This window comes from Chionomys nivalis, chromosome 2 (assembly GCF_950005125.1).
Source record: "Chionomys nivalis chromosome 2, mChiNiv1.1, whole genome shotgun sequence".
Lineage (NCBI taxonomy): Eukaryota > Metazoa > Chordata > Mammalia > Rodentia > Cricetidae > Chionomys > Chionomys nivalis.
Window position 1 is genome coordinate 17,093,348 of NC_080087.1, and position 15,159 is coordinate 17,108,506.

The 15,159-nt window shown below is 43.8% G+C and overlaps 1 protein-coding gene across 25 annotated transcripts in view; it reads left to right on the forward strand.

Annotated features, from left to right (window-relative positions):
- Syne1 (spectrin repeat containing nuclear envelope protein 1) overlaps window positions 1-15,159 on the forward strand; it is a 471,855-nt gene that overhangs the window by 439,288 nt on the left and 17,408 nt on the right. For 18 of the 25 annotated variants that reach the window (XM_057763198.1, XM_057763205.1, XM_057763207.1 and 15 more), the window contains 8 exons: window positions 1,562-1,712; window positions 5,345-5,527; window positions 5,761-5,898; window positions 7,096-7,287; window positions 8,480-8,810; window positions 10,977-11,045; window positions 12,618-12,760; window positions 14,844-14,967. In XM_057763198.1, the coding sequence (XP_057619181.1) occupies window positions 1,562-1,712; window positions 5,345-5,527; window positions 5,761-5,898; window positions 7,096-7,287; window positions 8,480-8,810; window positions 10,977-11,045; window positions 12,618-12,760; window positions 14,844-14,967 (1,331 nt within the window). The remainder of the gene's footprint in view (window positions 1-1,561; window positions 1,713-5,344; window positions 5,528-5,760; window positions 5,899-7,095; window positions 7,288-8,479; window positions 8,811-10,976; window positions 11,046-12,617; window positions 12,761-14,843; window positions 14,968-15,159) is intronic. The other 7 variants (XM_057763220.1, XM_057763204.1, XM_057763206.1 and 4 more) reach the window with 2 other exon arrangements.

A 15,159-nucleotide genomic window follows, 5' to 3' on the forward strand; every position in this document is an offset into this window, starting at 1 on the left:
AACAAAAAGGCTCCATCCATCTTCCCATCCATTGCATCCATAGTTTGCTATTTTCCATTGGTTAAAAAGTCCAAAAATAGCCTTGGCTTCCTGAAATTGCCACTGACCTACATGTATTTGGAAATATAAGTAGGCATAGTGGTAATAGAACAAGCCAATTTACAATGGAACTGACAGTTTAAATATTACCTAGAAAAACTAAAGTCTGCCCTTAAGAAGTAAGTATAATATTATAGGATTGGTAGTTATAGAAGGGCAACGTTCTTTTAATAAAATTCCACTCCTCATAGTGTTAGATGAAATAATCCAGGCTCAAAAAAAGGTAAGTATTTCATGTTATCTCTAGATCTAGGTGTAGCACAAATAATAAAATCTCAGAGACAGAAATTAGGGTTCAACCTGAAGATCAGAAAAGCAAAGCAGCCAACCACTGGTTCTTAATTCTACCTCAAACCGAAATGGCCATCCTGCCTCCAGGAATCTCAGAATGAGACTGAGCCTGAGAGCTGTCTCCTCCTGTCTTACATTCCTCTCTAGTGCTGGAATTAAAGGCATGCATTACCACCACCCAGCCCCTATAACTAGTGTGTGTGATACCACTGCCTCATCTGTATGGCTGACCAGTGTACCGTTTTATCCTCTGATCTTCAAGCAAGCTTTATTTATTAAAATACAAACAAAATCACTACATCTAGGTTTAGAAATCTAGATGTAAATGTATAGATAACATGTATAAATATAGATTTGAATGTATAGATAACACACATAAATCTCCATTTAAATGTAGCGATAACATACAGGTTTATACCCAGGACATGAGAGTAGAAAGGGAATTATGGGAGGAGGAAGGAGTTGAGAAGAAGGGATAACAGAATATACGTGACCCAGATGTGGAAGGAAGCGTTTAGGAGAAAAGGGGCCAGCAAGAGTGGGAGAGACAGTGGGAGGGTCTTAAGGGAGCAAAGAAGAAGCCTCGTGGTGCACATATGTGAAAACGAGCATTATAATGAACTTTCTGTGCTACTTTTATTGAATAATAAACACTTTTAAGCCCTTTGAAAAATGACAGTGGCAAAAATTCCTTCTAGATTGCTACAAAATTACCCCAGTGGCCTAAAGCCACGCTGCCCTTTGGCCAGTCCAGAAAGCTCTGTTGTCTTTCAAGGATAACTATTATCCCTCTCAGTCTTATGTTGGCCTTAAGGGAAATTTCCAACTTCAGTTCTTTTTAAGGGGTACACTGGCCTGAACGCACTGCCTACATGCAGGATTTCTAACCTCCCCTGCAAAGGCCAAGGCTGCTTGTGTATTGTACTTCTTTTTTTTCATATCCAATTTGACTTCATTCCAAGTTCAGAGCTACAGGTCATCTTTTAAACCAGCAGCTGTTTTATTTTAGCTCCAACAGTTGGCTGTGTTTTTCTCTGGGCGCTTTGGCTCAAAGCCGCTAGGGTGCCAACAGTTGCTTGTTCGGCACCCTTAATCCTGTTGGAGGCGTCGTAGGGTTCTGATCCTCAGCAGCCTTAATAACGGGGGTGCGTTCTTCCATTGTCTGCCTCAGAATTGAAGAGACATGGCGGCTGTGGCAGAAGTTTCTGGATGACTATTCTCGTTTTGAAGACTGGCTGAAGATTTCGGAAAGGACGGCTGCATTCCCCAGCTCTTCTGGGGTGCTCTATACCGTTGCCAAGGAAGAGCTGAAGAAGTTTGAGGTGATTCGTAATTCCAAATATTCACTGTTTATTCTGCTGTAACATGAGCATCGAGTAGCTGATGCTCGAGGGCACAAACTGACTAATGTGCCTCGTGTTATCTGTTCAATACCTGGGGGGTGACTTGGTAGCCATGGATAGTATGCCTCGTGTGTAGACAAAGATTGGTGAAGATTGTCAAAATTACAAATAAGATAATAATGAAAGTATTAGCCAGACACAGTGGCAATTTTTTATAATTCCAGCACTCAGGAGGTTGAGGCAGGAGGATCCCAAGTTGATCTACCTTGGCCTATGTAGTAATGTCATGTCTAAAGAAGGAAGAACAGGGAGGAGAGAGGAAGGGAAAAGAACCTCTTAAGAAAACAAGACTCATGATCCTCCCCAAACCTCATGGCATTATTCTTATGTCAGAATTCTTTACAATCGTCTGTTTCCTCTAAGATTAAATATAACTGTTTCCATAATATGAAAATCTCATGTAAATGTATTCTCTCAATTATTTCAACCTAATTAGTGTGTGTATAGATAAATTTTATGAGGAAGAAGGCCAAGCAAAGTCAGGAGGAAGGGAAGGCGGAGCACACTGGGGGAGGGAGGCCATGAAAGCAAAGCAGATTGAAATGGGCGTACAGAAACCTACTTCACATGCTAGCTCAAAACATTGTCATCCGATATATATAGGAATGATTCTGATCACTGGTGACATAAAGTGAGCCTCAGAATCGGATAAAATATTGTCATCATAACTCACTTTTAATACGGCAGCAGAGGGCGGTACTCTCTTGAGTCACGAAGACTTTTAAATCACCAAGAGATGAAAATAACAGTGCTTAGTTATGTGTAGGAAGGAATCATTAGATCATCACTTAAACATGGCTTGTCTTCTTTGTGATCTCAGGTCCGCTCTGTGAGACCCTGATTTCCTGCCACTCCTGAATCTGATTCCCGTAGACATTGGTGTGGTAAAACAAGCCACTGTATGCACACATCCATATATACGTGTGCCTGTGCACCCACAATAAGGGGTTCTGACATATTCTAATCAGTCCTTACTTGTGCCTTACTAGTAATTTTTCCCCAGCCCTCCTCAAGATGTTTATAAATAAAGCTATCATTTCTGCTAGATTCATAAATAACTCCATTTTTCTCTTGCAACATCACTGAACCAAGTCTTGAGCTACTGGAGGAAAAATGAAATTTCTTCTTGTTCTTGTCTGACTTACAGGTCTGAATCCTAGATGGAGAGCTATCTGATTATAATAGTATTCAATGCGATGTAGAATGAGTAAGAGGGATTCTGAATAGATCCATAGGAAACTCTACCACTAAATACAGAAAAAGAAAACGCCTCTGTAAAAGGTTTGCTCAATCTAAAAGCCACCATAAACTGCCAAAGAGTCCAGGTCACTTGAGGGCTGGTAGAAGTGACCCTGTCCTGTGTCTTGTAGCGCTCTGCTTTGTAAAGGTTAAAACCTTTCATAATTGGCTTACACCACAAAGCAGATTATATGAGATAATTCCTGATGCTATTTTGGACTCATATTTTATGAAAGAAGCTACTCATATGGTCAGCACTGAAATAATTGATTTTTTAATCACTTCTCATGATTCTTATACTTAATTATATTACAGATAGAAAATGTCACAGAAACAAAATTCTGCTTAGAAATTATTCATTTAATTGCATAAATGTTTGGGAAGGCACTAGGTGTGCTAGGATTCTGGTCCTGGATGTGCTAGGATGCTGGTCCTGGGTGTGCTAGGATTCTGGTCCTGGATGTGCTAGGATGCTGGCCCTGAGTACTAGGATTCTGGTCCTGGATGTGCTAGGATGCTGGCCCTGAGTACTAGGATTCTGGTTCTGGATGTGCTAGGATGCTGGCCCTGGGTGTGCTAGGATGCTGGTCCTGAGTGCTATACCAATTGCCTGAGTGGGTAGATCTATACTTTGACCTACTATGACAACAAAGTTGAACCTGCCTTAGAGCTTCCTAAATTTCCAGAACTGAAGATTAGATCTACAGATAGATAGGTATTCTTTTTTATTTTTATTTTTTCATATTACCCTACTATCCCCAGTTCCCCTGCCTCCCCTTCTCCTGCCAGTCACTTACCCCCATCCCACCCCATCCACTCCTCAGAGAGGGTAAGGCCTCCTTTGTGGGATCAATAAAATCTGATATACCAAGTTGAGGCCAGACCAAGCCCCTCCCCTCTGTATCAAGGCTGATTCCTCCATAGGGAATAGGCTCCAAAAAGCCTGTTCATGTGCCAAGATAAGTCCTGGTCCCATGCCTCCCATGCCCCCCCAACAGATCAAGCCACATAACCATCACCCACATTCAGAGGGCTTAGTTGGGTCCCATACAGGATCTCCAGCTGTCAGTCCGGAGTCAGGGTGTTCCCACTAGCTCAGGTCAGCTGTTTCTGTGGGTTTCCCAATCATGATCTTGACCCCACCCCCTGCCTTGCACAACGTATAAAGCAGTTCTCAGAAGGCACACGTTCACAGGATGGGTGTGTAGTCCTGTGAGCAATGTGAGGAGCCACGAAAACCGAAGAGAGAGATGGACATGAGCCCAGGTCAATGAACCATTCATACATAACCTTTGGGTTGGGGCTGGGATAAGAATCAGTCACAAACCATGGTGTGTGAGTTTAGGGCAAAACCGTCTCACATTTGGGTGGATGTTTGCTCTCCTGGTGCTGTGCGCTGCAGCAGGGACAGAGGGGGTGCTAGCAACTGCAGGATTTCCGCTACATGCCGTGTCCTCCAGGGCAGAGCATCCGTGGCGAATGCTAGGATAGCAGCTCTGCCATCTTTCATGGAGGTTGATTCATCAGCAGAGAACTCGGACCTGCTTCAAACACTTTTTTTGTTTTTTTAAATGGAAAGTTACTAAACTGATTTTCTTAAAAGCAAGGTTAATAGCTTGCTGGAGAGGCACTTCTGCCAAAGATGGTTGGAACGTTTTAGCTTGATTCCTAATGGATACCGGGATTAAGGTGATTTCTGCATCTTTAGGAAATTACATCTTCTACAACTGAACAGTGCCACTTTAAATATCATTTCTCACAGGAATCTTGAACACCTACATTTGATGTGTAATCACATGTATATAATTTTCTAATGGTTTCTCTGATGGGAAATTTTGTTTCTAGGTTATTATTTATTTTTTGTTTTTCGATACAAGGACTCACGTAGTCCAGGCTAGCTTCCAGTTTCCTATGTAGCCTAGGATAACTTTGATGATCTTCTGCTTCTCCTGCCTCCTCCAACTCCAGAATGCTGGGATTACAGACTTGTGCCATCACACATGGCTTAACTTTATCAATCATTTTAAAAACCACATTTTATGTGTATGCATGCATGTACATTACATGTGTGATGTTTTTGCATATATACCCTTATACAAATGTATATGTGTATATTTTGTTTATGTATGTATCTATTCATAAATACAATGGTTCCTTATAGTTCTGTGTTTTCTTTCTGGCTCTTGATTGATCTGCTGTGTCTGTGGTAGGGTCACTTCTGTCCTCCCTGACTCTGCACTATGAAAACCAAGAGACGTAACCCAGAGTCCTGCAAGGATCTCCCACACTGATTCACTTGTTTGTGGCCCCAGGCTTTCCAGCGGCAAGTCCACGAGAGCCTGACCCAGCTAGAGCTGATCAACAAGCAGTACCGCCGCCTGGCGAGAGAGAATCGCACCGATTCTGCGTGCAGCCTCAAACAGATGGTCCATGGAGGCAACCAGCGATGGGATGACCTGCAGAAGCGCGTCACCTCCATCCTGCGCAGACTCAAGGTTCTCGTTAAGCCTTGTCTGATATGTAGAGGCTAGAGGAAGAGCCCAGGCAGTTGTGTGACATGCTCTTGGGGACAGTGGGAGTTGGAATGGCCGGAGGGAAGTGGTTTGAAGATAATTTAGCGTGCTTCATGTTGGTGAGGAATGGACTTCCCAGAAGGTTGGAATTGCCTGGGCTTTATCAGTGTGTGACTATGGACATCTTAATACCTAATGTCTGCCTTTGTTTCCAGCATTTTATTAGCCAGCGGGAGGAGTTTGAGACTGCACGGGACAGCATTCTTGTCTGGTTGACAGAGATGGATCTACAGCTCACCAATATTGAACATTTTTCTGAATGTGATGTTCAAGCTAAAATAAAGCAACTCAAGGTAATGGGTCAGTTATTCTGCAAGTTATCAGTGTGTACAGACACTGAAAAAGGAAAGGCTTGCAGATTCTTTAGTGTAGAGTATAGGAGAGAGCTTTTAAAATTAGTTCTTTGTGGTTAAGAAAATATTCAGAAGATTCTAAAGATAGTGAATTTAAGTTGGAAAAGCTAGTTAGTAATAAGCCTGAACAATGGGCCAGTTTATAATTAATATAAGCCTCTGTGTGCTTATTTGGGACTGAACAGCTGCAGGACTGGCAGGACTGGCAGGACAGAAACTGCTGTTTTCAAGTGAGCATCACCACTCAAAACTCATCCCCATGATATCTCTCTTTGAAATCTGTAAGTTGGAAACTGTACTTTTGATTCCTGGCAACCCAGACTCAAATAATCACACAAAACTATATTAATTACAATACTGTTTGGCCAGTGGCTCAGGCATATTCCTAACTAGCTTTTACGTCTTAAATTAACCCATTTCTATTTTATAATTTGCCACAAGGCTTATGATTTATTACCTCACATCCTACTTCTTGGGTGACAACATGGCATCTGCCTGACTCTGCCTTCTTTCTCCCTGCCCTCAGTTTAACTTTCCACACCTAGCTCTATTCTGCCCTGCCATAGGGCAAAGAGGCTTCTTATTAACCAATGGTAATAAAACATATTCACAGCATACAGAGGGGAATCCCACATCAGAAATCATATATTGCATGAGGGCAAATGATCATTCCTAGATCCCTTGCTTTTCTATCAGTCTAAACTGATGCACTGATGCTTATGTTCCAAAACAACAAAAGAATCATGTGAGACCCTGTGGCCTTCCTTAGTCATGTGTGACATCTGATGTACATTATGTGAAATAAATAAAATGTTAATATCACACCATCATTTTTACCAGGAGTCACCAGCACTATTGATACCAGCTGTCAATATTTCTGTTTTTCCTCCACCCACATTATCTATAGTAATACTTATTTATTGACAAAGGCTTTTTCTTAATGTCTCCATTTCTGATTCCCATTCTGCCTTAACATTATATTTTACTTTAGAAAACAATTGCTCCATCTGTGGTTTGTCTTTGTATACAGTAAGTCAGATATCCCCTATGTAGTCTCTCTGACAGGGTGAGAAATGTGTCTTTTAGTATGACATCATGCCAAGCTGTGTAAAATTCACATTGTATCTGCACCCTTAGGCCTTCCAGCAGGAGATCTCGCTGAACCACAATAAGATCGAGCAGATCATTGGCCAAGGGGAGCAGCTGATAGAGAAGAGCGAGCCCCTGGATGCAGCTGTCATCGAGGAGGAGCTGGACGAACTCCGACGCTATTGCCAGGAGGTCTTTGGACGTGTGGAAAGATACCACAAAAAACTGATCCGCCTGCCTGTATGCAGCAATTATTTCTTTCTCATTCAATCTAGTCAGAAGTAGCTGTGTGGGATTAGGTAGCATAACACAGTCAGGAGTCCAGTATTTGGAAGCAGAGAATCTGGGTTTGTTCCAAGCTTTGATACCACTATCTATGTAACCTGGGACAAGTTGCTTTAGCTCACCTCAGTTTTTCCAGCTTTAAAATGGACTTATTCACAGTCACTACCTTGTAGGGAGAACTGCTTTTTTCATTCAGCTAGTGACTATCTACTTTTATAAAGACTTGGGCAGTCCTTGCGGCTCACCTCCTTTATGGAAGACGAAGTAGCTTTCTAAAAAGATGAGGAGATGAAGTAAGAGATGTGAGCAATTGCTCAGCTCATGAGATGATTTTTGAATAAATCTTTTCCCTCCATGCTTTTTCTCCTTGCCCACACAATTTCATCTCATTTGTACTGGTTTTCTTAGCCAAACATTTGAAATTTTTCTGTGGTAAAAACATGTTTTATGGCTAGCATATGGGCCCCAAACTGTTATGTGCCAGTTGAATTGGAGGCATGCTACTTGATCCTTTATTTGTATTATTTTTATTCCATTTTAATTTAATATTATTTAATTTCCTATAATGATTCCTTGGTGTGAGTTTTATTAGAGTCCCTACCAATGGTAAAACTGAGGTTGAAATAGTAAGGTATTTTGAAAGTGTCTTAGTTAGGCTTTCTATTGCTGTGAAGAGATACCATGACCACAACTATTCTTATAAAGAAAGAACATTTAATTGAGCTGGCTTACATTTTCAGAGGTTTAGCCCATTATCATCACAGTGCAATGTGGTGGTGTGCAGGCAGACATGGTGCTGGAGATGTACCTGAGTCCTACATCTTGATTGGCAGGCAACAGGAAGTGATCTGTCTCACTGGGAAAGCATAGTTCACCTCAAAGCCCACCCCCACAGTGGCACACTTCCTCCAACAAGGCCACACCTACTCCAACAAGACCACACCTCCCATTAGTGCCACTCCCACTGGGGGCCATTTTCCTTCAGATCACCACAGGAAGTAATTAGGAAGTTCTTCCATATATGTTGATAAAGTTGACTCCGTGTGGTCAGCAGGATGTGCTGGCATATGCTGAAAGTCACACCTCTTTGGAGTGAGAGGAGACTCCTCTTCCTGCAGTAACAGAGCTGGTGTGACTTCCCTTTTAGCTACCGGATGATGACCATGACCTCTCAGATCGAGAGCTAGATCTCGAAGACTCCACGGCTCTTTCAGACCTACGCTGGCAGGACCCCTCTGCAGATGGCGTGCCCTCCCCACAGCCTTCCTCCAACCCCTCCCTCTCCCTCCCTCAGCCCCTCCGGAGTGAGCGGTCAGGGCGAGACACCCCAGCCAGCGTGGACTCCATCCCCCTGGAATGGGACCATGATTATGATCTCAGTCGGGACCTGGAGTCAGCATCGCGGACTCTGCCCTCAGAAGACGAAGAGGGAGAGGACGACAAGGAATTCTACCTCAGGGGAGCGGTTGGCTTGTCAGGTAGGAGAGCAAACTTCGTGTTGAGAATCCATGGGAAGGACACACTAGCTACCTGGACTCGGCTTCCCTGAAGATGTGTTATATAAGTTCTGTGTGTTTACATAGTCACTCAGGGACATCATAGGACACCTGTCGCAGGGCGGAATAGAGCATGCTGAGTGAGACAGGAGGGATAATGATGAGTCTGTGAGGTGGACACAGCAGTGCAGAGGAAGAGGAGAGAGAGGAGCCCCTGCCGGGTTTGTCATCAACCATGGTGCTTCGAGTCATCTGAAGTGTGTCAAGAATGCTAAGATTGTGTTGGAAAGCATAGAGTGGGCACACTGGAAACCGGAAAAGTGAACAAGGGTCTGGCTGTGAAGTGACCTATGGAGAGGAGTTTGGCCCTTATCCTGAAGGCTATGGGGAGCCACTGGAAGAGGAAAGGAGAGGTGACCAACCGCATATTTCCTTAGTTTATTTGTACATAGGCTCCATGGGTAGAGTTTAGATTGGAAATAAGAGAGTTTAGGTGGATGTTATTAATGAACATTGATGGCGATCTATAAGCCTGGATTAAGGAAACAGCCCTAGGGAGGGTGATGGATCATGAGAAATGAGTGCCCCCCTAGCAGCCAAGTGGAGAGAGATGGAGGAGACTCTGGGTTAGGCACCTAAGTGGGAGGCAAAAGTGGTCCTAGGCTCTGAGAAAAATGAAAAAAACATGGTGTACCTGGGCAAGGGAGGCAAGATACGAAGCAGTAGAGGTACAGACATCAGTTGTATTTATCCCTATTTTGAGATATTTATAGGCCTTCCAGACTCTACCATTTAGAAATAGGCGCATGGGTCTAGATCTCTATGTAAAGACACAAATTATATAGGACTTGTACTTCTAACTAGGGATTCTCAGAGTGGATGGGCAGAATCGTGTAAATAGAGCATCTGAGAGAAATAGGGGGGAGACAAACCTAAGAGGACCTTACCAAAGGTAACCAGAAGCGGTACATAATCAGAGAAGAGTGCTGCCCATGCCATGTGCCATGTGGCCGTCAGCCGGTATGACTAGCAGGCACTGAACTGTGACTGCTGGGATTGAGGCTGACTATTGATAGAAAATGTGTTTAGAGGCATGACCAAATTTTAGAACTTGGAACAAAGAATGAACACAAGCTATCAGTGCTGTTTATATTGATTACATAGCATATTTTAGCATTAAGCCCATCTATCTGTTTATTACTATTCTAACATGGCCACATTAAGTCTTTAAGTTTTTATATATGGCTCACATACAGATATAAAGCTGCCTTTGAGGAAATTCCTGTTCTAATCCAGGCATGGTGTCATGCAGCTGCTATGCTAACATTCATAAAGTCAAGACGGGAGGATCAAGAGTTCAGAGCAATCCTCTGCTCCTGTATTAGTTCCTTTTCTGAAACTATGATAAAACACCATGAACAAAAGCAACTTAAGGAAAAGGAGTTTATTTTGGCTTCTGTTTCCAAAGGGATACAGGTCCATCATGCCCAGAAGGCATGGTGTGGGAGTAGGAGCAAGACCCTAGCTGGTTACATTGTCATCCAGACACAGGAAGCAGAGCCTGAGAACAGGAACTGGGATGAGGCTATAAACTCATCAAAGCCCGCCCCCAGTGATGTACTTCCTCTAACAGGGCTCCACCTCCTAACAGTTCCACAGCTTTCCGCCTAAGTCCCACAAACTGGGACCAAATACTCAGATACATGAGCCCATGGGGTATGTTTCTCATTCATACCACCATAGCTATGAAGTTAGCTAGGGTCTTGAAGGACTGTGTCCTTTGAGACCTCCCCTCAAAGGAAACATGCTGACAAAGGGAATCCCTCCCAGTGCTTTTCTAGATTTCCATGAGGAACCCCTTTCCTCTAGATGCTTATTTTCTCATCTATAAAATGGAAATAATGCTACCAGGCACCCTTAGGGTTCCTGTGAGGATAGAAGCACTTTAAACAGTAGCTGGCTTAGAAAACACTCAGTCAATGTGAATTCTTAGCAGGAAGTCGCTGGCGAGCATGTGTGCTTTCCCCTCCATGCCCATGACCATCAAGAACAACTAATTTCTTTTCCTTAGGCAAACTGCTTTCCTGCCACAAGGGAATCAAGGTGTCTAGCACATAGCTGCCAACTTAGACTGTGCTCTTTTTACAGATGTAGTGATCCCTGAGAACCCCGAGGCCTATGTAAAACTCACAGAAAATGCAATCAGAAATACTTCTGGTAGGCATGAAGAATGGGAACGAGCCCCCCACACTGCCTTACATCAGCCCCCTCTCTCAGCACAGCTTCCCTGCCTGTCACAGCTTCGGGGCTCGAGCATGCGGAGGCACAGCCTTTCTCTCTTCCTCCTGCGTTAGGAGAAAAAAAAAAGACCACTGGTTGATCAACACCAAGAAAATGATCACCATCACCATGTCATAAAATAGCGTCTCAGCTGATCAGTGCTAATCAGTGTCATCACCGGGAGAACTTGATGCCCGGTGACAGCTGAAAATATAAAAGGCGAGCCTCTGCTCTCGTCTCCACCTTGGTGGATGCGGGCAAGAGCTGAGCCTTGCTGCGACCTGCAGCTGACTGGGCAGTTGCCATGGGCACACCCTCCGCCACAGGCTCCTGTGAGGGCATGAGCAGGTTTCAGCTGATGAAACATTTCATTTTCATTGAAGAAGTATTACCTCCTCAGAGGAGACATGCTCACCATAGTGTTGTGATCCTTAGATTGCCATTTATATAGAACTGTTTTTGAAGACAGGAAGGTTGAAAAGAGAAGCCAGTTTTGCTCAAGGTTGCACAAGATCCTGTCCATACTGAAAGTCTGGGTCAGTGTTTGGGACGTGTGTCAGACCATCTGTATGATTCTGAGTCATTGTCTGGTTTATACCAATTTGAAGTTTCTGAAGGCCAACACAAGGACAGAAACCAAGCTAGCTTTGCAGCGACTTTCTCAATGATTTTCAGCTAGTGGCCTCTCCTAGGTAGACATAGGAATATATTTTATGAAGCTCAAGTTATTCCTTGTTTTCACCCAGTCTTAGTGCCACTCGGGTGGTCAATGTTTTTGTTCAGCAGTGACTATAATATGCATGCAGATATGTACCTGCAAATGCAGAGACACAGCACACTATAAATTCAAATGATGAATTTAAATGATGAGATGAGCTCACTACCTGGGTAGTGAGGAAGAATATACCTAAGAGAAGGACAGAATCTTAGCTTGTTCCTGGTTTAGTATCGGATTTCCCATGAAAAACAAAGTCTTCCTCTCTGTATATCTATTCTGAGTTAGCCTTTTCTTGATTAACTTGAATCCATTTTAAGAGAATGATGCAACCAGGGATTTCAATGACTCTAATATCTCTGAGGTCCACAGAAAGAAACCCAAGGGTGAATTCTTCCCTGCTAGCTAAGTGAGCGTGGGACACACTCATCTCCTGGTACCTGGGCCAGGGGGGCTGGTACCTCTTCAGGTCCCTGAGAAGGCCTTCGACTGTATCGAACACTCAGATGGGACTGCTCAGGAGGGAGCAGACACTCAAGGCTGGTTAGGATCCACTGTAGAGCTCTCTGCTGAGCCCAGGCTGCTGAGTCTCCTCAGGAAGCACACTCACTGGCTTGACCCCTTACACGTCTAACCCTCTGGCAGGGTAGCACTAAACCCTCTGTATGATTCGCCCAGCACATGCCCTTTCTGCTTCGCCATAGCTGAAATGCTTTCTGAGGCCTCTTGATTGACAAGCTTGACATAAATCAAACACTGTGATCTGTTAAAGACCCTTATGGTTGGCACCACAGGGGATCCCAGCTCATTGGAGTCACAGATGAGGCAGCTAGACAAAGCCCTGGATGACAGCCGCTTCCAGATGCAACAAACAGCAAATATCCTCAGAAGCAAAACTCCCACAGGACCAGACCTGGACACCAGCTACAAGGGCTATGTGAGTATTCCAACCAGTACATTCTGGACCTGGGTTATATCTCTGACCAAAACCATTTCATCTGTCTGCAGCATGAGGACTCTGAGGTCTCAAGTCCAGAGCTGTCCTCGAATTCATAGACATGGATGTGAGAAACAGAACCCCATAGTTTGAAATTACTTTTTGAGGGGAATCAATCTGTTCACAGACCTTGGAATCCGTTGTCATGACCAGCCTGTTGCTTTTTACCAAGCATTTAATGTGATCCGTTTAGCTGAAGACAACAAAATCCTTTCCCGTTCAAATAATCATGAGGTGCCTGTCCAAACTCAGCTAGTAAATTTTCGACCAAGGTCATCCCCAGATTACTAACAGGAGATTTTGGTTCTTGTTATTCTTTTAGTTCTTTTAAGTTCATTTAATGACCTTGGGAGTCCTCTGCTTTTGATTTGGCGAGATTTTGCAACGCTGGAAACTGGACCTTGCATACACTAAGCTAGTGCTGTGTCACTGAGCTCCGTCCCAGCCCCACCTCCTGCACTGGGTACTTGGTCTAAAAGAAGCCATCCTAACTAGGGCATACTGCAGGTGAAGACAGCAAGGGATCTTAGCAGTTCTGCATTTCTAGTTGCCAGTGTATCCAGTAAAAATCTATGTATTCTAGTCCCTTACCGAGGAATATTTTTGTCAGTGACATAACCTATGCATACTTTAAGCAGAGAATTTAAAGTAAATCTCCCCCCCTAGCTCTTGGTCAAAAGGAAAGGAAGGCTAATTTCCAGTGATCTCATCACACCTCACATGCTCCACATTTTGGAGTCAGGAGAAAGCTGTTCCGGCTGCACATGCTCTTACCCAGTGCCCTCCCAGTCACTTCTCGATCAGGAAGCCTCTTCTGAAAGTGCAGTACAAGGGCCGGAGACGTGGCTCAGTGGTAGAGTGTTTACCTAGCTTGCTTAAGGACCTGGGTTCACTCTCTAGAGCTGTGTAAGAGAAAAATCAAGTGTCGCATAGCTTCACGATGACCGTGTTGACTTCACCAAGATGACACTTAACCCCAGTCAAAAGTAACAGAAACTAACTCAAAGACACTGTGGTTTTGAGAAACATTGAGAGGTAAGATTACACTCTACTGACAGGAAAGTATTGAAGTTTGTATTCTGTTTCCTTTTATCTTGTATTACTTTGTTTTCCTTTATTTTGAGGCAGGTTCTTGTCACAGGCTGGTTTCCAACTCCTGATCTGTCTCTTTCTGCCCACCGAGTGCTAGGATCACCCTCACGAGCCACCTTACCTAGCTAGAACTTGCTCCTTTACTACTTGAATGCTATCTGTATATTACGAATGGATCTTGGAGTTTTTCTTTGAGGTTTGAATTGAATCTCTTGATGACCATGAAACATGGTTGTAAATTTTCTCATAACACAGCTGGCTTTCAGCGTGCTCTGGACTCTTAAATATTTCAGTTATTTAATGTACAAGCTGTTCCGTGCAATTTGTGGTCCTCTTGGTGTTTCTACATTTAGGTAGAAATGGAAGAGGATGAAGAGACAACTGGCCATAAATCAGATATTGCCTTGCCAGCTGAGGACTCTGGGCTTTAAATTCCAGATCAGTTTGATCTGTTCAGATTCATACAAAACAGTGGTTCTGAGACTTCCAAATGCTGCGACCCTTTAATATAATCCCTTACATTGTGGTGACCCCCTAACCATAAAACTATTTTCATTGCTACTTCATAACTGTAATTCTGCTACTGTTATGAATCATAATGTAAACATCTGATTCCTGATGGTCTTAGTCGACCCCTATGAAAGGGTCATTTGAGCCCCTAACAGGTTGCAACCCACAGGCTGAGAACCACTGATATCAAAGAAGTTTCCAAGGTTTCATATGCCTGTCATACACACAAAGCGTGTCTTTAAGTCTGTGTGCGTATGCATGCGTGAGACCTGCTGACACAGCACGGTTTTGAATCCTATTTATTTTTGACTGGAGCGACACAACCACCGCCCTGTTGAGGGTCCACAGAGATGCTTCCCCAAATCCCTTTGCACTCGTGAGGTTTACAAGGAGAGGGCTGATTTCGCGTGTGTCTCAACAGATGAAGTTGCTGGGTGAATGCAGCGGCAGCATAGATTCCGTGAGGCGTCTAGAACACAAGCTGGCAGAGGAAGAGAGTGTCCCAGGCTTTGTTAACCTCAACAGCAACGAGACGCAGACAGCCGGTGAGCGTGCTGCCCTCGGTTTCAGAGAGTGATACCCAAGATCACTGTGTGAGGCCAGGCTCCACGGAGCTGCTTAGCCTCCCTCTACACTATTTCATCCCACGACAGAGGAGGGAGACAGAGAGTGACACTGTGTGTGTGTTGTGCTCCATTTATTCAAATACACATTGTCAGCTTCTTGTCCCTTTACAC